Below are 27,091 nucleotides of genomic sequence, written 5' to 3'. Positions count from 1 at the left end.
TAATAGTGTGTAAAACGTAATTTTTTTTATTTTGAGCACCACCAAAACCATCACAAAAAAGTCTGAATTTCTTCTTCCCTACCAAATCTAAAGAATTCAGATAGTGTAATAGTGCAAATGATACCTCAGTAGCACCTTTCCCTGATTGGTCTTCTGTCCAGACATAGAAAAACAAGAACGTTTTTTTTTATTAATCAACAATGCACAAATTGTAGAAGCACAGTTGTCTCCATGATTTCTCATGAAAAATCATAAAGTGTTTTTGACCAAGTGTTAAGGATCGTTTAGCAATCATGTGCTCAGATTTTTCAGGGTTCTCAGTATTTTTTAATTAAGAAGTCCAGTCTAGAAAATAACTGCGTACTCTGGTCACTTGCCAGCAGCTTAAATTCAATATTAAATTTATTCACAAAAATGCAGCAACACTTTAAACTCGATGCAAACATCTTTACCGTAAATTCGCCATAATTTTTTTACATTAAGTGATGAATTCAAGTAAATTTGTTCAGAGTTTTTCCAGTGGTACTTTCTCTCCCTTTCACAGTGTTTAAAAATTGGCAAACATACTCTTTTTTCAATAGAAATTTGCCAGATTCCGATCTTCACCACATTTTTTTTTTGTAAATAGGTCTCCAGATTTAATTCTTTGGACTATATTTCTCAAATGTGTTAACTTGACCATGAGAATTAATATTAAAAAAATTTTACAAACTGGAATGATTTTACCTGATTTTACTGGCAAATTAAATTTCAGACTGAAGTCATGTGGCTGCTTATTGTTATTAAACTACGGCCTTCGCCTTTTAACTTGCTGAATAGACAGTCTTGATGCTATAGAATTATCTTTAGAGACTTAAAGTATTTTGAAAAATATAAGAAAATAGTTTTGTTCTGATAAAAGTACAGTCTTGCAGTCTGAATTTATACAATTAAATCTTTTATTTGAATGTTTACATGGCACAAATAGGTTTTGTTCAAATAATAATCCATACTTTGCAGCTTTAGCATGATCTCTTTTTGTAACGTTTTCCTGTTTCTTCCTTGATCCTTGATTACTTTCCGTAACATTTACAAATCTGTCCACTTCCATATTTAACTTTAAATAAAACAATAAAATATTAATAAATAAACGTAACATGCAGTACAATTAAGAAAAGAAAACTGAAAATAGAAGATTCAATGCAAGCTGGGAAACAAACTCGCTGTCTGATTGGTCATTGAACAAAGTTTTGTTTGTTTGAATTAGCCATCCAGTTGAACAAAGTTGTTTTTGAATAAACTAGCCATTTTTAACAATCATTTTATGAGCGACATAATCTTTTTTTGGTCGAACAGACTGTGTTACTATATACAGAAGACAATCTAAATGAGCAATATAATAAATACTTTCTCCTTTTTATTTTTTGGAAAAGGTTTTACAGCTGCTATCCAATGTGTCATGCATCATGTTTATGCTACTAAGAGATGACTAATCATGGTTTGCCAATGTTTCAGATAATAGTAGTACAGCACTGGTGTGCAGATTTATCATCCAAGCTACAAAAGCATAAACCAGAAAAGCTGTATGTAGTCTCTAGTTGGCTTTACATCTCAGGAATAGTTCAATCTATGATCATAAAATAACATTGCTGCAAAAACTGAGACAAACATTTTTTTTTTAATAAAAGTCCACCATTCTTAAAACTTTTTATTTGATTCAACCTATCATCTAATTTTTTTTTATATAAGGTGTTATCAGGGTAGAAGCAGCTCTTATACATATCTGAAGGTTAAGGGTAATAAACCCCTGTCTTAAAAATAAGAGTGTATACATTTTTCCAATTTTCTACTTTTTCAACCTATTTGTTTCAAATATTTATAATATTTTTCTTTAAATGATGTGTTATTAAGGTGGGACCAAGTTATTAGGGTGTGAAATTGTTTGTAAGATCACCAACTTATAATTTATCATTTAGTGTACAGTTTTATTTATATTATTTATGATGATTAGTATTACGATATAATTACTAATTTATGTAGTTTGTTTAAAATTTTTGAAATTTTGATTTTAAATTAGCTTATAGCTTAGGTAAAGCTAAAATTTATAGTTTATGTGAATTTATCACATTCGATTTATTCTCATTTTTTAATTTAATTTTCATCATGTTTTCATGTGGCTTGCTTTATTTTGTTAGCGATGTATTAATATTTTATTGTACAGTACTCTCTATTATTTACCTTATTTATATGAGCCTATTTTACTGTTATTATGTGGTATACTGTTTGCGATCCAACACCTGGTGTGATAAACTGCTTCTAGTCATGCAATGTATAGTTTTGTTGTTAGCAAAATTGTATATGATTACTTGCTGTTATGGATGTTAGAATTAACTTCCTACATATTTTGGTTGCTTTTCATGCAAACTTTATGTAATTACATTTCTCTATAACAAAAATTTGCCAACATTAGATTAAATGACAAAGATTTGGTAAGGTTTTGATTTTCTTCAAAAGTAATCCGAAAAATAAAAATCCTTAACTATTTAAGGATTTTTATTTTCCTGTTCCAAACATATTTATCTTGAAAGAACAATAGTTAAGATAAATTTTATATTACATTTTACAAAGATTACTGGTAGATTTTACGCTGAAACATTTTATGTAACTTTTAATTTTTTAATGAGAAACTAAACCAAATTTCTTAAATATGATGTTTTAAAACTCATGTCAGGTGACACGGTGACTATAAAATATTACATGATTTAAAAATACTATAAGTAATAAATTACATACGGTTTATCAAAAAAATTATAGTTTTATATAACTTTCTCCACCAACCATGTTGGACAAAAAGTTTTAGTTATCTGATAATTCTCTTGAGGTAGGAAGTCGCATATTTAGGATATAATTGAAAAGTCTGCTGGATTTGAGATGTGCCATTTTACTTATTACATTATTGTTATGTATTTGTGCATTTCATAAAGTTCAAATGCATTAAGATTTGGTAATTTTTATCTGGATTGTTATCTGTGATGTTAAGTTATGATTTGTTTCTCTGCTTTGCAGGCCCTGTGATAGAAATTAGTCACAAGTTTACCGATATTAAAATACAACCTAAGTGAAAAAAGGGCCACATCTTGATCATTATAAAATAAAAAATACATATTGATGAATATTAAATGTAAACACGATTCATATCTAAAAAACCTTTTTGATTGCATGGAAAATACATGTTTTTTAACTTAAAAAAAGTTACAGGAAATAACACTGGTTAATGCCAAAATTAAAAACAATAGTATCAGTCACTGAAAATTGTTGTAAGACTAACTGAAACTGTTAAGTTATATGTATAACAAATGTTAATTTAAAGAAAATTTGATTTGGTGTACTGTTAAAAATGAATAAATTTAGTTAACCTACTTAATAATCTATTACTGACCGAATTGTACAGCGGAGAGTTTTCTTTTAAAAATACTGCTTCCTACTATATACAAATACAATATGTTTTATGCAGTAATCCTACAAAAATCATCCATTCCTACTGTATATTACAGGTGGAAAAGAAATTTAGAAAAAAGACATACAGACGTATTGAAAAATAAAATCAATTTTTATAAACAAATAAAATTACAGGTTTAGTAAATGCTTACTTAGTAAGCATCTAGTGAGTGATGTCGAATAAATGTTTTATTGGTTTAAAAATTTCATTGATAAATTGAACTAATATGAATGAACATATAACTTACAGTTTAAAAATATCTCATGTATAAAATGGTAAATATGAAGAGTAAATAATAGAGTCGTTTACAAATGTGCAAGCCAACTGAGATGCAGGCATAAGAAGATAATCTTCTTATTTATATTTTTTACGGGAAGTACTTTGTGACCGAGTTAAAATACTGAACTGTGATATCTAAATAATCTGTTAATTTGTTTACATTTCCTACTAAGGACTTATTTTAAAACTGATGCATACTTTTCAAGTAAATTCAATCTTATTTGCCTATTTAAAAAAAAAAAAAAATTAATGGAATGCAGTAACTTTAACAGAATATAATAATATAAATTATCAGGCAGCTATTGTATAGAATTTGTTTATTTTATATGAAATAGCTATTTCACATTATTATTTTTTTATTTTACATTCATCATCTAAGCTGTTGTTTATTTTAGAGAAAGATTATCGATGACTACAAAAGAAATTATTGTAAAGTCTAATTATGTATGTTGTTTACAATTCAACTTAAATATTTACCTGATGATATGAAAATCCAACTTGTGTGGGCCCATTGATATCAGTATTTTTGTATCCTAATTCAACTCCACCTTCTACAAACGCAGTTGCCAATGGAGATCTGAAAACAAATAATTTTAATTAAGATTCTATTTATATATAAATTATATGAGATGTTTTATTAAAAGTGTTTATTTATTTCTCTTTTTTTGTAGTCGTTTAGAAATCCTTTGCTACATAGTTTAATTTGAAGTAAATAGGAATTAAAAGAAATCTCACAATCACTGTGTTTAAGTAGAAAAATAATCCAAAAAATATTCTTGTGTTTTAATAATTTCTATAGTAATTTTGGTGGGAAAATTCTACTTGGAGAAATTTGGATATTACAAATAGATAATCACTTCATTAATGATCATTTAAGTAAAGGATTGCGGCTTAAAAATTCTTTAAATTAACATCTTTTAAATTTTGTACAATTTATCTAAAAGTAACATTTGCAATTGATTACAAAAGGAAACTGCATCTAGCATCGATCAGTGAAATGAGGAAATTTTTTAATCATGGTATTTTATGTTTTGATCCAAAACATCCATTATTTATAAAATCTGACTTGGTGTGTTTCAAAAATAGTTATTTTGTATAACTCTCAACTATTGTTTGTCATGGATATCAAAACCTTAGAAAGATTAAGCGCAGCTTATACTGTTGAGAGTTTTCACCTGTTTCATAGTTTATTTTATTCTCACTGCTTATGTTTGAAAATCAAATAGCATATTATTGTTTGTGAATATTCAGGTTTGTGCCCACAATATCTTAGAATTTTTAGGTAATTAATTCAGTACTTTACGTACTGAATAAGAGAATAAAATTCTCTATCTTTAATGATCTTTCCATTTTGGTGTTTTATACATTTAATGTCAAGGATTGTTTTTAATATGAAGTTATGTAGTATAAAAATATATGTGTAGTGCTAAACTCTGTGTTTATGCAGCTATAAAATTTAAATCCAGAGAGTTGTTGGTTTACATGCAGGAGATAGACAGTTTGAACCTGGACAGACCCGATATATTTTAATGATAATAACTACTCAGTCCTGTCTCTCAGCCAATATTTTGTTATAGGCTCTGAAGCCAAATCAGTAGATTTTGGTTTGAGAATCCAGGGATATAACAAGCTCACTTCAGTACATTCACTACATGAGCAGGGGATGTAGCTGCTTATGGACTCAAATTCAACAAGCTGTACTAGTTATCTGGAGACTGCCAGAGTATCGTACAAATCAAACAGTTCCAAATTTAACATTTCCAACATTTAACTTTCTCCTGTTGCATAAAAGCAGTGAATGTTATACATTATAGCTACATTAATTTGTTACTGTACATTATCAGTCCTAGTCTTTTGTATGACTGTGATATAAATTAGCACCTAAGCTACAAGGGCCACCAGTCAGAGTTGGTTCTCATTAGAGTATTGATGTTGCACTATGCAGCCAATCTCTCTTATAAGTACAATGAATAATACTGGTTGGGTTGAATGAATTATCATTTCTCGAGGCGAAGATTTACTTATTTGTAACAGTTTATTCATTTCTGTGAATAAGAAAACAGGAAATGTTGATTTAAGGAAAAAGGAAACATTGAGGGAAGGCTTCTCAATTTTCCTGGTAGGCTGGGATGAAACACAATTATTCTTGAGAATAGATATGAGAATTTTAGGAATAGCTTGCATCTTTTTAGATCATCTACTGTTTACCCACTGGGTTGGTCTAGTGGTGAACGCGTCTTCCCAAATCAGCTGATTTGGAAGTCGAGAGTTCCAGGGTTCAAGTCCTAGTAAAGCCAGCTATTTTTACATGGACTTGAATACTAGATCGTGGATACTGGTGTTCTTTGGTGGTTGGGTTTCAATTAACCACACATCTCAGGTATGGTCGAACTCAGAATGTACAAGACTACACTTCATTCACACTCATACATATCATCCTCTAAACGGTAGTTACCGGAGGCTAAATAGGAAAAAGAAAGAAAGGTCATTTACTGTTTGGTTATGATACCTAACAGATGCAATTTTAATATACTTACAAAATTATAAAAAGAAAGGGTCTTTCAGAAGGGGGCAGTCCCCCTTCTTTGTTCTTTAAATAAACTGAATAGAGTAAATTTGTAAGAGTTTAGGTTGTTAAGGAAAAATTGAGGTTAGTATTTATTAGTTATGTTGTGATATAGAAAATTGAGCTTATTTAACTGTAGATAATGTAAATTTTTCTTATTTTCACTTATTTTTTTATCAGGTTTGAATTTCTTCAATACTGTGTTAATCTGGACATTTTTAAGTAATACAGGTTATTAATTATGGAAATAAGCTGATTTAGATGATGTAATAAAATGTTTTTATGATTACTATGATCTGTGAGAAAGCTAAAAAAGAGTTTTAACAAAATATATTCTTCAGAAAATTGACTCAAATTCTGTCAGAACGGTTTTTTTTATATACGACATGGTACGTTATTTATACTTTTTTTGTCACCATTTTAACTTCTATTGCAATTTGAGCCTAGGAGGTGTTCAGAACTGTATATAATGAATTATATCTTTATTTTTGAGGTTTTGAATTTGCAGGTGAGAAACTTCTAGAAACTCTTTTTTGGAGCTTTTTACAGCTCCTCTGTCATAAGTATTGCTGTTGGTTAATGTGGCAACCTTATCAGCCAATAGCTGTAATTTAAAACTGAACACAATTGACTAGTGAGGAAATTCAAACGGTTATTCAGTTACACTTAAGGACAATATTTTAAATAAAATATTGAACAGAATCAAAAACATAGCTAGACAAAAACATGTAATGCTTTTGTATACTCTAACAACATTCATAAAAAATATCAAAATTTTTAGGATAGATGATGACTTGTTCCTCTGAAAACTGCAAACAAAATACGGAAGCTTATATGATAAACTAACTGCATGTATACTCATAAACACAAAACCCTGAATATTAAAATAAAATTCTATTTAAAATCATGCATATTTTACACCAGGACATAAAATCTATGAACTCAATACACTCAAACCATATGAAATTTATAAATGTACTAAATATTTAATTTAAATATATAAATAATAATTTATAAAATTTAAAAAGAGAGTAAATGTATATGTGTCCAGGCAAATATACTGCTCTTAACAAGTACCATTCCATACTACTTTAACAAGAAATAAAAACAGTGCTACCTAAAACACCATTACAAAAATGCTGAATAATTGCTCCATAAAAAGTTTCTGGAAGCACGTATATTCAGAAAGTGAATTTTTTCATAAAAAATGTAATATCAAGAAAATTGAAAAGAAATGTATTTTATTAAAGACTGATTAAATACCTAAATGGTGGATAGGATATTGTTAGATATCCACCTCTCTGATGATTTTCTACATCATCCATCATTTCCGGTATTTGAATGTCTTCAGATTTCATAAAATAACGATGTACATCTCTATATCCCCATCCAGGGTTTCCTTGTGCTTCCCATGCATCATAGTCACGGTAATTTCCACGTGTAAATATCATATAATTTAGTACACTACTGCCTCCCATTACTTTACCTCTTGGTATATTGCATTGGTGGTTCACCATCCCTGCAAAAAATTGTCAAATATTAGTAAAATTATATATAAATTTGCTTGGCAATACTAACCATGGCTATCGGTTAATGAGTTAGAACAATGGTAATTTATAATCACTTTTTTATAGTTGATTATCAGGTTAGTATATTGTGAAAATGTGTATAAATATGTAAAGCTATCTAGCATATTCAAATTTACAAGTACAGTGCTCAGTTATGCAAAGCCGTAGCAGAGACATGGGATGACCTGCATTATAGGCATAATACCTCTTTTAGATGATTAATTATTTAAGTTTACTGGTATTTTCTTTTAACTGTACGCAACATTTTTCTTTTATATAAGAATAATTATAATCTACAGTATTACAGGGAACATTTGCCTTTTCTTATAAATTGCAACTTGTTATCTTGTAATGAATATAGCCTATTATTTTTTTTGATGAGAAAATATTGAATATTACTGAAAGATTGTTATATCTGAAATTGCATTATGACTGAATACCTACGTATTAATTTTTCATATTTTTTTTTTTATCTTTTTAAATTATCCTATTATCTCTTTTAATAGAACGTGCAATGGGAACAGAATTTTTTTATTTTTTTAGTTTTCCCAAGGAATTCTGCACAATTAAACTTCATAATAGATTTTCTTGTGGAAGAAAATATTTTTCATAAAAAGAGAGATGTCTCCCATTTATCTTTTTATTATTTACTCAAATAAGACATAATTTATTTACAGTAAGTTATTGAGACATAATTACTTACAGTAAATTATATCTCAGTTTAAAATGAAATCTTTCTATTATTGATTTCATTTATTAGTAATTTTTGTGTCCTTAACTTCTATTTAGTGTTTAGCCACTAAAAAATGCCAATTGCAGTGATACTGCTCACAGCTTTCTTTAACTTTGGTAATCGGCAAAAATCAGTTTATTAAATGTGTTTTTTTAAACCATGTACTACCCTTTGGTATTTTATTCTTACAGCATGCATTTGATTTCCATCTCTTGAGACCGTTCCAAGTGTTGTGGAAACATTAGATTGTAAAATAATGCAGTTTTTGTCTTAGCAGAACTAAAATATTAAAATTATTTGTGCATTATGTTTGCATTCTTAAACAAATAAGCTGGTCAGTATGAAACAGTTATTCTAATATTTCCCATAAGTAATAGAAAGGCACTGTGGTCATTATCTATTAAAAATGCCAACAGCATGCAGTAAACCACACTCAGGATTCCTAATTTGAGTGTCGTCTGTGAACTGGTTTCACTGAGTATTGCTTTGGTTATTGGCATTTTATTTTATTATACCCTTTATTTTCCGAGTGCTTCCTGAGACATTGTAGCTATTGCAAAACCTTCAGATTGTAAGTAGTATAGTCAGCCATCTTACCAGGACCTAGATTGTTTTTTACTTTCTTTGATATTTATTTAGTGTTTCTTTTTATAGATAAAAATGTTTCATGAAATTAATTATCTACATAAAGGAAAAGAAATGTGTTTATTAAATTTTATACTTGGAATAGTTCAAGATAATTATGGTATTAAAAATTTAAAATTTTATAAAAAACTTACCTAAACAATAAGATTTAGATGGGACAGTCTTATATTTCCAATTGACATCTGAAAATTGAAGCATATTAGCCACTAATGGAATATCCATTATTATGCTCTCTTCTCTTCCAGCTTCAATTAAAAGTACTTTCCAATCAGGAACCTGTAATCAATAAATTATATTGTTAATAGATAAAAGTATAATTATTAATTTTCCTTTATAAAGAATTACAAAAATGGCTCGGTGGTAATTCTGTTATCGATCATTTCATCTGTATTTTATTTTGAAATAGGTTTAATATTTTAAAATATTTTTTACTATCTTAGGAGAAAAAATTAAAACTGATTTCACCATTAGATAAATCATTTTTTTCAATGAAGTTTTAAAATTAAATAGTAATTAAACATAGCTGGCATAATTTTACAAAATTAATTTCCTCCAAAATCCAAGCTCAATATATTTCTGGTATGAAGACAACACAGTATAAAACACATGATATACTACCATATACTCATATAAAGACAACCACTACTGCTATAAAGAGAGTTGTATTAAAACATTACTGATAGTTGTACTAAGACTGTATCAAAAAATCACTACTCCATTTCTGTCAAATAATCTGTCATTTTTATCCTTCAAAATATTCTTTTGTTTCACCTCATCTGATCTTTCTGATATCACTGTTTTTGGCACTAACACTTTTGACCTAACACTTTTTCTTTTCTGAATTACATTATGTTATTTTCTCTTACCATTTTACTTCATTTCTTGTTACTTTCTGTACCCACTTCTCAAGCGCCTTTTTCATTCTTTTTGTCTATTTTGTAACTTGAAGCTTTGTTTTCAGCTATAAAGAGATATCCTCTGTACACATTCACTATCTATTTCTTCACATTTATTTTCACTGTATTTATATACTTCTTTAAATGTTTATTTTGCCATTGTCATCCTTGTTAATTTCTTTTAGTACCCTTTTTTGCATTTTGCTCTTATATAGAATTTGTACCATGTTTTCTATTCAGTTCTCATTTGTGTACAATAAGTATTTAATTTAATTAATTTAAAACTGTGTAAAAGAAAATCTAAAATGCAAATTGACAAAAATAAAATTATAAAACTGTTTGTATAATGAAAAATATCTTTGCAAATGGATTATTTTAAACACATGAAAAAAATGAAGCGATGCAATTTAATTTTGTTGATTTTGTCAAGATCTAGCCAGAGCTCTCGTAGGCTAGTGTTGAAATAAGATTTAGATTGGTTCGAATAGTATTGCAACTAATTACTTTTAGTGTTTTAAAATGTTCAAACGAAACCATTTTTTTTAACAAAAAAAGGTTATCCTACTTTTGCGCCCCTCTCCCAGGAGTAAATATTGGCTACACCTATGCAGCTAATACTTCAGCTTACAAAAAATGACCTTGTTTAATTTCTGTTTTCATTTTGAATTAATTATGTAATGACATGAAATATCTTATCAATTTATTTTAATTAAATCAAAATAATTATTTCCACAGGAACACTATTACTCTGTCGATTTTTTAAATAGTAATAGATGAATGTTATCTGTACGCACAGTTTCTGCATACTCATTTTATACGTACCTAATTGCTTACTCAATATTTTTCATCTGTGCCATTAAAATTGTTATTACATTTTGTACTGATTTTATTTACTTAATAACATCACATAATTATATTGCTATTATTTTATGTAATTACTTTTATTTTTATATATTAATACTGACTATAACTGCTTCACATTTTGTTCTTTTTTTAATAAGTATGTTCTGCTCTGGAAAAAAATTAGTAATCTGTTTTGGTTTTCTTATATTTCTCTTTGTCAAATCTGTTTGTTGTGTAATTCTAAGTTTAACAAAACTGTTAGATATTAACAAGATTTAATTACTAGCTTACTAAAATTTAAATAGTATAATTGTAAGGATTTTTAAATACTTTTATATTGTCATATAAATAAACAAATAAATTTAACTATGCTGTTTGACATAAAGTACTTCATGATGATTACATATCAGTAACGAAGATTAAACATGTCAAAAATTTAAAACGTGTGTAATCAGACTGTTAAGCTTAAAGGTTTAATTGTCAGACTTACCTAATCACACACTATTGTTGTACATTTACTCTTTAGATGTTCCTTCTACAATTATACTGGTCGTGTGATTTTCATCGAACTGCAATAAAATATTTATTTATCTGTCTCATGTTGCAGTAACAGAGAGTGTCATTTTTATTGTGTCATGATTACATCTTTTTATAATTTCTCTTCTTAATGAACTATTTTAATCATTTAGTTTATTGATATTGAAAGGTACAATTTAGAAGATAATTCAATTTTTAGCATTAATTGCTACGTTGATAGACTACTCCAGACCTTCAACTTAAGTCATTCAGAAAGGATCTTACATTCTATAACTAAAGTTAATCGATATATGGGAAATTATTTTATTTATAGTCTCTAGTTTCATTTTTATATCTTTACCTCGCTTTCTTTTACATTTCAAGATTTGTATTTCTTCTTCTTCTTCTTTAGCTAATTTAATATACTGTAGCATCTAGCCATAAGGGAAACCAGATAGGTTAATTTTTTTTAAACCTTATGATCCCTATTATTGAATTTATTAATATATTTTTAGATAATCTTTATTAAATTAGTATACAACAGAACTCATTAATGTGAGAATCTTTATAATCTGACTATCTGCCTTTAGTGACCAATTTGTTCTTTTTGTTACAAAAGTATGGAATTTCCAAATTGAATGTTTGTAATATAAATGGAGTCTTGAAAGTTTGAAAACTGTAAAAGTAATATTTGAAACATAGCATCTTCCTTTCATAACAGTATTTTGTATTTTCTCTATCGTGGCTGCTTTTCTCTATCGTGTACTGTCAATTATTCCTATATAGACAGGCGCTACTCTATTTATGTTATTACATTTTTGTTTGATAATCAATGTGACTATGTTCATTTCAATACATAGCTTTTTTAGTATTTCATACACATATAAAAGAGATGATCTGATTGACCATACACTGCAGTCAGCATTAGAGTTGGCTAACATTCTTGTTTGTAATAGTGAGAAATACTGCACGTTATTTCATTGTAACATATAAAAACAAAGAAAGATGGCATGTTCATTGTTCATGAATATTGTGTATGTGTGTATATGTTAACAAAATATTTACTATAATAAATCTTATAATTATATGTTATCTTGTTTTATTTATTACTCATAATATAATAATACTTAATAAATATATTACTCATTACGTCTTTGAAGGACAAGTGCATATGTTGTAAAATACCAATTTTTTTATAACAGGATAGTCCTTATGCTACACATAATACTCAACATATACTTATAGCATATAACTATAGCACATAACATATAACTATAGCATATACTTATGCTAACACATAACACTCAATACTTTGATGCCACTGAAGACCGTATAGAAGAGCCTAATGATATTAAAATATCTAATATACAAGAATGTAAAAACAACACACTTTGTATACTCATTCATACATTTCTACATAAAAAAATGACAATAAAAAAAATGTATATTGGCTAACATGTATATAACAACAAATTAAAAATTTATTCGTAAATTAAAAAAAAACCTTAATATTATGTTGCTTTGAAATTTAGTAATTGTTTGCCTGTTACTTGTGATTTAAAATTAAACAGGCAATAGACTCAGTTAGAACCACAGTGTAAAATATCAGTATTAGTATCTCTGAAAAGAACAGAACAAAGACTAAAAATGTTTTGATAAAAATAAAAAACATTTTTCAAGTTTAAATGAAGTTTGATTCATTCCAAATACCAGTAAGTATAAAAACAATGAGTTTAACAATCTGCAATGATTTTCATTTAATTTTTTTGTATTTTCTTTTACTTGTCAGTTTTTATCACACATGAATAGCTGATCGATTGAGATTAGATTTAACGAATCAAATTTTTATTTTCATTTGTTTGGGATTCATTTTCATAAAACATTACAAATATAATAATCTCTTGGAAGATATTTGTAAAAAATATTTTTCTGAAATTTAAACAGCGAGTTTTCTCTTGTGACAATAAAAATTATTGGAAAATCTATTTTTAATCAATTTGGTTCTATTATGTATATGCACGTTTCCTGAACGTATGAGGAACAGTGCTTTGTCGCATTATAAGATGAATCGGTACCAAATTTGGTACCTAAGTTGGTACAGCTGGTAACAAGTAGATAAAGTATTATATTAAATTAATCAAAATGGTTTTGTTGTTTTAATTGTTTCTAAAATCATGCAATATGTTTTCAAGATCTAAAATATTTTGTATGGCAATCTGTTGCTGAATCTAAGTTTGTAAAATAATATTGAAAAATATTTCATATAGAATAAATAATGAGAGTGAGGTCAATAAGATAGCGTTATTGTAACAGTCTATAGTTTTCATTAAAATTCAACCGCAGGAATCTTGTACACTTTTAACTGAATGTATAATACCAAAAATGTAAAAGGAGAGATGATAGTGTAGGTTAATCCATTAATATAACTTAGTTTTGACAATATTTACTTGACAAATTAAATATGTTGATACTGAAATAACTTTATCTAAAAAAATGTTGTGATTTACTTATAGGTCATTTGGACAATGACATCGAAATTGATTGCATTTATGTAATATTTCATCAGGTGAAATCTAACTTAAGATTTACTTAGATAAGGTATATGTCATTTAATGAACTGGATAAATATTATATGTTAATTTTTTAACTAAATATTAACTTTATTTTAGAAAGAGTATACAGTTCCACAAACATTTTTTTCTATTCGCTGAGGTTTCGTAAACTAATATTGATATTTCAATTAAATATGTGTATTTATATTTACAATTAAACAGAAATATTTTATTAATCTGTTCATGCTGTAGAATTGAAGAAGAAATCTGTTTGTTATAAATGCAATTCAGAAAACTTTTGATTTCAAGTTACATTGGTGAAAAATTTAAACCAAATTTTGGTATTCGAGGTCTCTAAATAAAATAATGAGACTGGTTCAGAAAAACTTTTTATTTACAATCCAATTATACATGGACTCTATCACTTTCGAAATAGTTCCCTTGAGAAGCCACGCATTGCTTCAAACGGTTTTCCCTTTCTTCATAGCAGTGTTGAAACTCAGAAACTGGAATATCCTTCAGATATTCCAGTTTCTGAGTTTCATATATATTTTTTATATATGGTACGTTTTTATAATTTTTATTAGGTTATATTTTTTTTGTTTTCTACTGTTCCAAAATGGTGTCCTTTGAGGTCCTTTTTTAAAGTCGGGAGCAGGAAAAAGTTGCAGGGATTCAAGCCAGATGAATAAGGTGGTTGAGGAACTACAGGAATGTTTTTCTTTGCCAAAAACTCATTAATTGAGAGTGCATAGTGACAATGTGCATTGTCATGATGCAGCATCCAGTTGTCTTTGATGGCTGGTCTCACGCGGGCAACGTTTTTCCCCAAAAATATGTTTTGGTAAACATATTGATTTACAGTCTGTCCTGTAGGCAAAAGCTCCTTATGGATAATGCCATTACTGTCAAAAAAACAAATTAGCATGGTTTTGATTTGCTCATTTTTGTTTTTTGGGGAACAGTCTTACACAAATTTTTTCATGTCTAATTCATTTATCAAAATTTGATGGGCTGTGGTATGATTCAAATTCAATTGTTCTGCAATCATTCTGACAGTTAATTGCCGGTCGTACTATATTAAGTCTCTAATTCGCTCAACATTGTTGTCAATTTTTGACATTAATGGTCTTCCAGAGTGTGGATCGTTCGCAACTGATTCCCGGTCATCTGAAAATGATTTAAACCACCTAAAAACTTGGGCTCATAACACAGCATCATCTTCATACGCCCTTTTCAATTTTGAAAGTTTCAGTATCATTTTCAATGAATTTAACATAAAACTTGATTGCACAATGTCGCTCATAACACTGATAAACATTTTTTTTTCTAACATGTGATACATGATTTTAATCTATTTTTTAATGCTGAAAACGAATATGAACTCAGAATCTTTCTATCACCCACCATTTTTGAAAAACTTAAAAATTTTAATTAAAGGATTTTTTCATTTTTCAATGTATACTTATCATTTTAAGTTCCTATATTGTATTTTGTTAGCTCATTTTTTATTGTTTAACTTTGTTAACGTAATTAGTAAGCTATAAATAAACAATACTAGACAAACATTTAAATATCATAGTTACATATTATGATCTAATATAGAAGAGTGAGCCTTCATGGACATTATTAATCGTGTCTGTGCAGGTAAAAAGATGTAGCTGAAAACACAGCTGTGTTGTTTGTATTGAGCACTGGATTTAGGAATGAATTAATTTTGTTCAGTCTTATTGCTGTCTTAAGTTAAACAGTGCAGTGTCATAATGCTTCGAAATTGTGTAAATTGTGGATGCCTTTTGTTATGTATGTGGTGAGTTTACCGTAAAATCAAATAGAAAATACATTACACCTTTAATTAAAAAAGCATATCATTTGTACTTTCAGTGTAAAATTAGTGTTCAGGATAAGACGTGGGCTCCTCATATAGTATGTACTAATTGTTCGGTGTATTTAACAGGATGGCTGAAAGGTACACGGAAGGCTTTGCCATGTGGTGTACCTATGGTTTGGTGTGAACCAAAGGATCATATAACCGATTGTTACTTTTGTTTAACAAGTGTGTCTGGAATTTCTAAAAAATCTCAACATACTATAAAATACCCTTCATTGCAATCTGCAATCAGGCCTGTACCTCATAGTGAAATTATTCGAGTTCCTGAGCCACCTATGAATGTATGTTTTGAAAGCGGCGATGTAGAATCAGGCAGCACTGAAGAAGACAACAATGATTTTGAATTATCTTCCAATAAGCCACATCTTATATCACAAGGTGAATTAAATGACTTGGTTAGTGGTTTAAAAATATCAAGAAATCAAGCTGAGCTGTTAGGATCAAGAATGCAAAGTTGGAATTTACTTGAAAAAAATACAAAAATTATGGCCTTTTGAAGCTGACAAAAAGAACTTTCTCAGAACTTATTGATGAAAATAATTTGGTTTATTGCACAAATATTGATAAAATTATGGTGTACTTAGGACAAGTTCATAAACCTGAGGACTGGACCTTTTCATAGATTTATTCAAGTATAGTTTAAAAGTTGTTCTACAACACAACAGTAACAAAAACCTTCGGTACCAATCTCTAACGGTATTAATTTGAAAGAGACATACGATATGATGAAAGACGTTCTTGAAAAAATAAATTATAAAAAACATAGCTGGAACATATGTGATGATTTAAAAGTTATAACTATTTTGTTAGGTATGCAGTTAGGTTATACTAAGTACATGAGTTTTCTTTGTGAATGGGACACCTGAGCTAGGGATGAACATTATGTTACCAAAGAGTGGAAAAAATGAGACAACTTAACTCCAGATGGAAAAAATATTGATGAGTCCTTAGTTGAACCCAAAAAAATATTTTTACCCCTATCCATATCAAGCTTGGACTAATGAAAAATTTTGTAAAAGCAATGAAGAAGGATAGTCCTGGATTTTTGTACATCAGGCAGAAATTTCTGAATGTAAGTGAAGGAAAAATTAAAGAAGGAATATTTCTTGATCCTCAAATAAGAGAGTCGGTCAAAGATGATGTATTTAACTCGATGTTAAATTATGTAGAAAATACAGCTTGGGCTTCATTTAAAGATCTTTGCAAAAATTGTCTTGGCAAACAAAAATCTGACAATTGCCACAATATTGTTAATCAACTTCTTACTTTATACATAGCTATGAGATGTAGTGTGTCTTTGAAAATACATTTCCTCCACTCACATCTGGATTTTTTCCTGGAGAACCTTTGAGTTGTAAGTGAAGAACACGGCGAACGTTTCCACAAAGACATTTCAGTGATGGAAAGCTGCTATAAAGGGAAATGGAATACTAATGGACATTAATTCATAATGTTACTGAGGCTATTTATAAAAGAAAAGCATCAGCGAAATCATTCTAACACAGTTATGGCCATGCAAAATTATAAATTTTACAGATTTTAACTATATTTTCCCTTTTATTTTTTAAGTGTAATTTATTTAAAACTAAAAGTGATTGAAAAATTGTATTTACATATCTGTGATGTACACAAAAAAGCAATTCAAGAAATGGTATCACACTTAGAGAAACACAAAAACAATTTTTTTTTGTCTATCAATATAATTAGTCACTCATTTTTGTAATGTGCATCAAAAACTTGTTTCATGAAAAGTTTGTTTACGTCTCGCATGGCAACAATAGACTAAAAATATTAATACCTAATTTAAATCAGCTGTTCAAATAACCATATGTTTACTAGTAACTTTACAGTTTTGCCACTTTGGCTGCCAAAAATAACTAGTCTCATTACTTTATTTACAGATCTTGTATAACCAAATTCAGATTTTGAAAACTCAAATCTAATCTTACGGAGATGTTCATTATTTTACCTATAAGCTTAGTGGAATACTAGGTGGTGGTGCTTTGCATACAGTTTTAATTATTGTTCAATAAAAATTAAAAGTTTGCATTGACTGTTTGAAAATGATGTTAAAAATGTAATGTTTAAGGGGTAATGACCCGTTTCTAATGTTTAACATTGAATTATAAAGATTACTAAAGATGAGAAGTACTCTTACTAAATTTTGTAGAAAATTAAAATCCCTTTTTAATGTTGTAAATGAAGAAGCGAAAAAAATATTAAACACCAAAAATTCAGTGTTCATAAAACAAATATGTAACTAGGCCTTCAGGCTAAAAAATTTTAAGTTTGTAACACCAGTTCATTTTTTATTAATTTTATGCAGTTAAGTTATATTTCTCATAATTATTGTTAAATTTATAGACTATTTCAGCATTAACTAGTGTAGATTTATTTGCATCACTGTATTTTTTATGTGAAAGTTATAACCTTTACAGATGTCAATAAGAATCACTTATCACCATATAGCTGTGAAAAATACTAGTAGAAGTGAAATAACTGTGTGAAATTTTGTTGCAAACTTAAAAAAAAATATTGAATACTTCTTTTGACTTTCTTTTTTCCTGTTTAGCCTCTGGTAATTATCTATCAGATAATACTTCAGAGGATGAATGAGGATGATATGTATGAGTGTAAATGAAGTGTAGTCTTGTACAGTCTCAGTTCGACCATTCCTGAGATGTGTGGTTAATTGAAACCCAACCACCAAAGAACACCGGTATCCATGATCTAGTATACAAATCCATGTAAAAGTAACTGACTTTACTAGGACATGAACGCTGGAACTCTTGACTTCCAAATCAGCTGATTTGGGAAGACGCGTTCACTACTAGACCAACCCAGTGGATTTACTTCTTTTGACTATAAGATTAATTTATACTTGATATTCTAATGTTTTAATGAGTAGGGAACATTAAAAATATAATAAGATAGCAATTACCTCTGTAAGCCTGTTTGCGACAACACAACCTGCAGATCCTGCTCCAACGACAATGAAATCATATTCTCTGAGAACTGTTTTCACATCTTTTGGCTCGGTGTTCATCATGTTAATTCCTTCAGACATAAAACTTAGCATTGATTCCGTCAAGGGAGGAAAAGCAGTATTTACTGCTGCTATAAGGCTCAGTATAAAGAAGCACACACCAGTTCTAGCCATTTTTTATATTCTACAACAAAGAGTCGTGAAAAAAAATTTAAATAAGCATATGAAAATTAGAATAGTATTATAATGTACTTATGTAATGAATGTTACTTTATAAACTATTTTTTGACACCAGGGCACACTCTGTTTTGCACATATAAAATAGTCTACTGTACACTGAAGCATCATGACTTTCATTGTACTGTGCTGTGCTCGGTTCAATAACTTATCATAACATTTTTCAAAACCTAAACAGTTAGCTGAGTTTGGAAAGAGGAACCTATCTTTACTACCTATCAGTTAAAATATTAGGTATTGTGTTAGTCGAACAGTGCCATTTAAAAAAAAATGTGTGAAATAAAGTTTTATCGCAGAAGATACACATGAATATTCTATTGATTTGTTTTTACAAACTTTGTTTACTAGGTAGAGTAACTTATAAAGAAGTATGTACTCAGGTTTATTTTTATTGCAACTGGAGCAAAAAATTATATTGTTTGCAGCATTGTTGTACAATTTAACCTAGGGTGTTTTGGCTTAGTGTTCATTATGTTAATTCATTCAGACATAAAAGTTAAGAACAATTCCATCAAGGAAGGAAGATCAGTATTTATTGCTGCTATAAATCAGTATTTACTTCCCAAAATTGCCCTGTTTTACACTATGTAGTGAAGTGAAGCTTCTTTTACTATTACTTTATTTTCCATTTGTTTCATTTAAAAGAAGCATTTTCACTAAGCATCATTAAATGAGGCAAATCCAGTTGCATTTACACTCATTAAACAGTATAGTGTTCGGACTACTCACATAAGTTGTAACATTATACTTTGAATTTTTTTAAAGTATATATTTTTACTTCTGTTTTAAAGTGTTCTTCAGATCCAATTTTGTCTGGATTTTCAGATTAACTTCTCTGTTGTAACATTTTTATTATGCTTTGCGTTTTTAATAATTTTATTTATTGATTATTTGTTATGGTTGAGCTTTATCATTTGTTTTTTCTTATTTTCAAATGTCTTCTTTTGGTAGATCTTTTAATGTTTGTTCTTAGATGGGTGTTTACTGGTCATTGCTGCAATATTCAGCAGTTAATATCCAAGATTTCTTTATCAAAATACATAATTACTACTGTAATATCACACAGAACTTCATTTTTTTTTTTTTTTTTTGTCTTCAGTCATTTGACTGGTTTGATGCAGCTCTCCAAGATTCCCTATCTAGTGCTAGTCGTTTCATTTCAGTATACCCTCTACATCCTACATCCCCAACAATTTGATTTACATACTCCAAACGTGGCCTGCCTACACAATTTTTCCCTTCTACCTGTCCTTCCAATATTAAAGCGACTATTCCAGGATGCCTTAGTATGTGGCCTATAAGTCTGTCTCTTCTTTTAACTATATTTTTCCAAATGCTTCTTTCTTCATCTATTTGCCGCAATACCTCTTCATTTGTCACTTTATCCACCCATCTGATTTTTAACATTCTCCTATAGCACCACATTTCAAAAGCTTCTATTCTTTTCTTCTCAGATATTCCGATTGTCCAAGTTTCACTTCCATATAAAGCGACACTCCAAATATACACTTTCAAAAATCTTTTCCTGACATTTAAATTAATTTTTGATGTAAACAAATTATATTTCTTACTGAAGGCTCGTTTAGCTTGTGCTATTCGGCATTTTATATCGCTCCTGCTTCGTCCATCTTTAGTAATTTTACTTCCCAAATAACAAAATTCTTCTACCTCCATAATCTTTTCTCCTCCTATTTCCACATTTAGTGGTCCATCTTTGTTATTTCTACTACATTTCATTACTTTTGTTTTCTTCTTGTTTATTTTCATGCGATAGTTCTTGCGTAGGACTTCATCTATGCCATTCATTGTTTCTTCTAAATCCTTTTTACTCTCGGCTAGAATTACTATATCATCAGCAAATCGTAGCATCTTTATCTTTTCACCTTGTACTGTTACTCCGAATCTAAATTGTTCTTTCACATCATTAACTGCTAGTTCCATGTAAAGATTAAAAAGTAACGGAGATAGGGAACATCCTTGTCGGACTCCCTTTCTTATTAGGGCTTCTTTCTTATGTTCTTCAATTGTTATTGTTGCTGTTTGGTTCCTGTACATGTTAGCAATTGTTCTTCTATCTCTGTATTTGAACCCTAATTTTTTTAAAACGCTGAACATTATATTCCAATCTACGTTATCGAAAGCCTTTTCTAGGTCTATAAACGCCAAGTATGTTGGTTTGTTTTTCTTTAATCTTCCTTCTACTATTAATCTGAGGCCTAAAATTGCTTCCCTTGTCCCTATACTTTTTCTGAAACCAAATTGGTCTTCTCCTAACACTTCTTCCACTCTCCTCTCAATTCTTCTGTATAAAATTCTAGTTAAGATTTTTGATGCATGACTAGTTAAACTAATTGTTCTATATTCTTCACATTTATCTGCCCCTGCTTTCTTTGGTATCATAACTATAACACTTTTTTTGAAGTCTGATGGAAATTCCCCTTTTTCATAAATATTACACACCAGTTTGTATAATCTATCAATCGCTTCCTCACCTGCACTGCGCAGTAATTCTACAGGTATTCCGTCTATTCCAGGAGCCTTTCTGCCATTTAAATCTTTTAATGCTCTCTTAAATTCAGATCTCAGTATTGTTTCTCCCATTTCATCCTCCTCAACTTCCTCTTCTTCCTCTATAACACCATTTTCTAATTCATTTCCTCCGTATAACTCTTCAATATATTCCACCCATCTATCGACTTTACCTTTCGTATTATATATTGGTGTACCATCTTTGTTTAACACATTATTAGATTTTAATTTATGTACCCCAAAATTTTCCTTAACTTTCCTGTATGCTCCGTCTATTTTACCAATGTTCATTTCTCTTTCCACTTCTGAACACTTTTCTTTAATCCACTTTTCTTTCGCCAGTTTGCACTTCCTATTTATAGCATTTCTTAATTGCCGATAGTTCCTTTTACTTTCTTCATCATTAGCATTCTTATATTTTCTACGTTCATCCATCAGCTGCAATATATCGTCTGAAACCCAAGGTTTTCTACCAGTTCTCTTTATTCCGCCTAAGTTTGCTTCTGCTGATTTAAGAATTTCCTTTTTAACATTCTCCCATTCTTCTTCTACATTTTCTACCTTATCTTTTTTTCTCAGACCTCTTGCGATGTCCTCCTCAAAAATCTTCTTTACCCCCTCTTCCTCAAGCTTCTCTAAATTCCACCGATTCATCTGACAACTTTTCTTCAGGTTTTTAAACCCCAATCTACATTTCATTATCACCAAATTATGGTCGCTATCAATGTCTGCTCCAGGGTAAGTTTTGCAGTCAACGAGTTGATTTCTAAATCTTTGCTTAACCATGATATAATCTATCTGATACCTTGCAGTATCGCCTGGCTTTTTCCAAGTGTATATTCTTCTATTATGATTTTTAAATTGGGTGTTGGCAATTACTAAATTATACTTCGTGCAAAACTCTATAAGTCGGTCCCCTCTTTCATTCCTTTTGCCCAGCCCGTATTCACCCACTATATTTCCTTCCTTGCCTTTTCCAATGCTTGCATTCCAATCTCCAACTATTATTAAATTTTCATCTCCTTTTACGTGTTTAATTGCTTCATCAATCTCTTCGTATACACACTCTACCTCATCATCATCATGGGCGCTTGTAGGCATATAAACGTTAACAATCGTTGTCGGTTTAGGTTTTGATTTTATCCTTATTACAATGATTCTATCGCTATGCGTTTTGAAATACTCCACTCTCCTCCCTATCTTCTTGTTCATCACGAAACCTACTCCTGCCTGCCCATTATTTGACGCTGAATTAATTACTCTAAAATCACCCGACCAAAAGTCGCCTTCCTCTTCCCACCGAACCTCACTAATTCCTACTATATCCACATTCACCCTATCCATTTCCCTTTTTAAATTTTCTAGCCTACCAACCTTTTTGAAGCTTCTAACATTCCACGCTCCGACTCGTAGAATGTTATTTTTTAATTTTCTGGTGACCCCTTCCTTAGTAGTCCCCACCCGGAGATCCGAACGGGGGACTATTTTACCTCCGGAATATTTTACCAAGGAAGGCGCCTCCATTATTGCTATGTGAAAATGCAGAGAGCCACATTTTCTCGGAAAAAAAGCAGCTGTAGTTTTCCATTGCTTTCAGCTGCGCAGTACTCAGAGAACTGAGTGATGTTGATACGGCCGTTTAAGTCATTGTGACTCACGCCCCTAACAACTACTGAAAGAGCTGCTGCCCTCTTTCAGGAATCATTCCTTAGTCTGGCTCTCAACAGATACCTCTCCGATATGGTTGCACCTTCGGTCCAGCTACTCTGTATCCCTGAACACTCAAGCCCCCTCACCAACGGCAAGGTCTCATGATTCATAGAGGAGGAGAACTTCATTAAATAATAATATTAACAAATTTTATGATAGGAAAAACAGTAGAATTCTACATCAGTGTGCATTCCAGATCACCTAAATGAATCTCTAAAGCAGCCTGAGAGACTGGTTTGAGTAATAACTAGTTTATTACTGTATTAAAGATTAGGTTAAACTTAATTTTTTTTCTGTTTTGTGGTGTAAAAAAAAATTATAAATTGTCTACATTATTATTTATTTATTGTTTATCACTACCCCACAAATTAAATATTTTTCGTAATGATAATATGGTTAATTACATCGTTAATGTATAAACTTAGAATTTTCATAAAAATTTAGACATTATTTTAATGGTATTAGTTTTGAATCGACAATTTTATGGTTTTTTTCCTATTAACATCTCAATTTCACATAAAGTAATAACAGATCAGCGCAGTTTTGAATGTCCATGTAGTTGCTGTTTCTATTAATAGATAGCGATAGCGTCGCTCTATTCGGTAACTCGCTGTATTGATATAAACAGTACATCGTAAAATTGTTATATCATTTTTATCTTATCTATAAATTAAATATACATCAGTACTTCTGATAATTTTTTTTTTTGACAGATATTTTCTTCTATTGTTATAATGCCATAGAAATCTAAGTTTAACGTTATATTCGATTTATTTACCATGATCAAATAATATGAGAATACGTTTTATTAAAAATATCGCCTACCGTTTGAATTAATTTTACTTAACGTCTTTTCAAGATGCAAGAATAAATTGCTACGAAAAATCAGTAGGACACTTGTAGTAGATACATCAGTTCTCATCATAATGGGTTTAAGTTGTTCCCGATTACCTGCGTTATTAATAAAATAAACATAAGACGATGCAATTATAAGAAACGTTAACGGTAGATTACTCTATTTAAAATTTTTTTCATGGTATTTTATTTTTATGAAGAGTTGTACGCGCGTTACTCAAACGCTGTCGCACTTTCACAATGACTTAATTCACCTAAAGGGATTCAATACTTCTATTTCCATATTATAAGATTGGAATTTTTTGTCGCAACTCTTTTAGTCAAAACCGTAAATAAATTATGTAATTATTAAAGCCGAGTCGAACTAAGGCTAACACAACGGTTTTGACCGATGGGTTTATCGAGTCGGTTATGTCTAATTAGTATGTTTAACGAGTCAGTTGAAGCGGTACTTATGTACCGCTTGAAGCTATAAAACGGCTAAAAAACAGTAGCGATGGCTCATCTGTATGACTACCCAAATCTGTTTACTTTCGGTTGGTGTAAACCGCCGGTCGGCCCGCACTACAATGTGTCTTCGTGAATTAAAAAACAATGGAACGACCCAACGACTTGGTGTTAGACTTCATAAACGCTTCGGTCTAAACCGCTGTGTATGACATTAGCTTTAATGTAAAAATCTTCAATTTGACACGGTTTTGCTATCGTTATTTTAATACGTACACAGTAAGTATATATCTTGATTTGAAAAATATGCCGTGCGGTTTCATTATAAAAATAAAATCACCTGAAACCATCAAGTACGCAGATTACAGATATACCGCACATCATGCGCATTTGGAGTTTACTCGTAGCCCTGTAGGCTACCGTCGCGTAAAGCACAAAAATACAAGCACAGGTAAGTTTTTCAAGTTACGTTTGAACGATTCATCTTCGTACGCTATCTATTGGAGCGTCGATTTTTTATCGTAGAACACAAATACTTAACTGACCGTTTTTTTGATCGGCTCGACCAAAATGTTCGAACGATTTACGATTGAGAAATTGTTATTCGAAAGAGGCGAAATTCAAGCGAGGTTTAAAAGGAAGTCTGGTTAGAAGTTACAAGAGGAGGATTCACAAAATAAATCCCGGGTATTTAGTTAATTTAATTTTTTTTTAAATTGAAAGGTATAACGTTATTTTCTAAAAGAGCCGCTTAAGTAGATATATTGAAGAAATTAAACATATTTGCCGGCTATATAAAATGTTATTTTTCAGTAATTTTATTTTAAATTTATGTAACGGTCTTTCAAAACTTTTTTTGTTGGTTTTCAAAACGAGTTTTTTTGGTGATCATTGTTAAGTGTACAGTGTTTTATTACTCGGTGATGACTAAGGATGAGCGATAGTATCCCGGTTAATTGAGTCAGCTACCTCGGTTTTAAAATTGATGTGCTAAAATCCGTACCGTCCGATCCGTAATTTATTTTTGTAAATTATTTTATAGAAATTCCAAATCGTATTTATTTCAAATATTAAAATGTAGTTATAATTATTTCGGTTAATGTAAATTAATTACATTATGTATTTTTTTATCGTTTTATGCCTGTTGCTTAAAACGATATATCCGTATTTCTTTATTTGACCTTAAAATGTTTTAATAATAATAGTCTTCTAAAATTTACTTAATGTTTTGTATTACTTAAAATAATTATTATTAGCTTTGTTTCTTTAATATTATAGATGAAAGAAACGTTCATTTATTTTATTAATCCGACGTAAATTTTCCGCGTGCTGTACGACTATATATTATAATCTTTAAAAATGATTTGTGCAACTTATTGGATGATATCAGTGCGCGCTATGTTAATCGTTAACTGTTACAATTTAAGAATGTATTTTTACGGTAGATCAAAAGTATTAATGCGTGAAAAGAATACTTTCCCGCCGAAAGTCGTCGCTGGTCTGTACGTCGGAACACTCGGCAGGCGCGATTACCGACTTAACAGAAGATCGATCTTCAATTGAACAGTAATCAACGACGTCAGTGTGCTTACAATAAAACTTGTTAAACGTATCGAACTTATTTGAAAAGCTTCCATTCGGCACCACCTTAGTAAAACTTGAAAACATTTAAAAAATTTAAAACTGGAGGTCGACCTGTCTTTTGATATAACGAATCATTGTTGTGATTTACGAGTGAAGGATACCTGTTGAAATATTTTAGTAAATATTTGAACAGGTAGAATTTGAAACGACTGTAGAAAATGTCTTTAAATTTTTTAAAGTAATTTTTCAGTTACTCTTCCGATTAAATAATGTAAATTTTCTTTTCGTTTTTTTTGTAGTTCTCATCGGTAAGCGTTTTGAAATAATTTCAAGGGTTGAAGAATAAATAAAAATTTAGTTTTAAAGAATTTTCGTATAAAAATGTTTTGAATTTCGAATGTAGCGTCTTGTTTAGAAATAAACCGTAATTTTTTATCTCTTGAGATATATATACTCGTATATTTAAAAAGATTTTAGGGTTAGGATTTAAAAAAACTGAAATAACTTTCATACGAGACATTTATGCAATTCTGTCTTGGTTTTCTTTCGGGTAATAAGGTATTTTTGAAACCGGCTGACGATCGGGCTAGGGTCTTTTCGTTTACGTCTTTAAAAAAATAAGATAAATCCAAATCGACGTTTTAACTACAACATTTTATTTTGTGACGTTATGCGAAGTATTTTCTTGGAATAAATATTTCCGATCCTACGAGACGGATGTTTGTGACGACTAAAGAATAATATTTGTTTGTTGAACGAATTACACCCTTATCTCG

At 29.8% G+C, this 27,091-nt stretch overlaps 1 protein-coding gene and 1 long non-coding RNA gene across 3 annotated transcripts in view; one reads left to right on the top strand and one right to left on the bottom strand.

The window, feature by feature from the left end:
- LOC142323608 (uncharacterized) overlaps positions 1 to 27,091 on the top strand; it is a 470,455-nt gene that overhangs the window by 86,476 nt on the left and 356,888 nt on the right. The window lies entirely within an intron of this gene.
- The window catches only part of LOC142323606 (glucose dehydrogenase [FAD, quinone]-like), a 115,442-nt gene that overhangs the window by 12,685 nt on the left and 75,666 nt on the right, over positions 1 to 27,091 (bottom strand). For both annotated transcript variants that reach the window (XM_075363449.1, XM_075363448.1), the window contains exons 2-5: positions 18,909 to 19,137; positions 9,404 to 9,545; positions 7,587 to 7,842; positions 4,235 to 4,334 (exon numbers count right to left, since the gene is read on the bottom strand). In XM_075363449.1, coding sequence (XP_075219564.1) covers positions 4,235 to 4,334; positions 7,587 to 7,842; positions 9,404 to 9,545; positions 18,909 to 19,127 — 717 coding nt within the window. In that variant the 5' untranslated portion in view covers positions 19,128 to 19,137. The remainder of the gene's footprint in view (positions 1 to 4,234; positions 4,335 to 7,586; positions 7,843 to 9,403; positions 9,546 to 18,908; positions 19,138 to 27,091) is intronic.

The sequence above is a fragment of the Lycorma delicatula genome, chromosome 4 (assembly GCF_047948215.1).
Source record: "Lycorma delicatula isolate Av1 chromosome 4, ASM4794821v1, whole genome shotgun sequence".
In the NCBI taxonomy this organism is placed as follows: domain Eukaryota; kingdom Metazoa; phylum Arthropoda; class Insecta; order Hemiptera; family Fulgoridae; genus Lycorma; species Lycorma delicatula.
The sequence above is the reverse complement of the archived record's forward strand: the minus strand, read 5'-3'. Positions and strand labels throughout refer to the sequence as shown.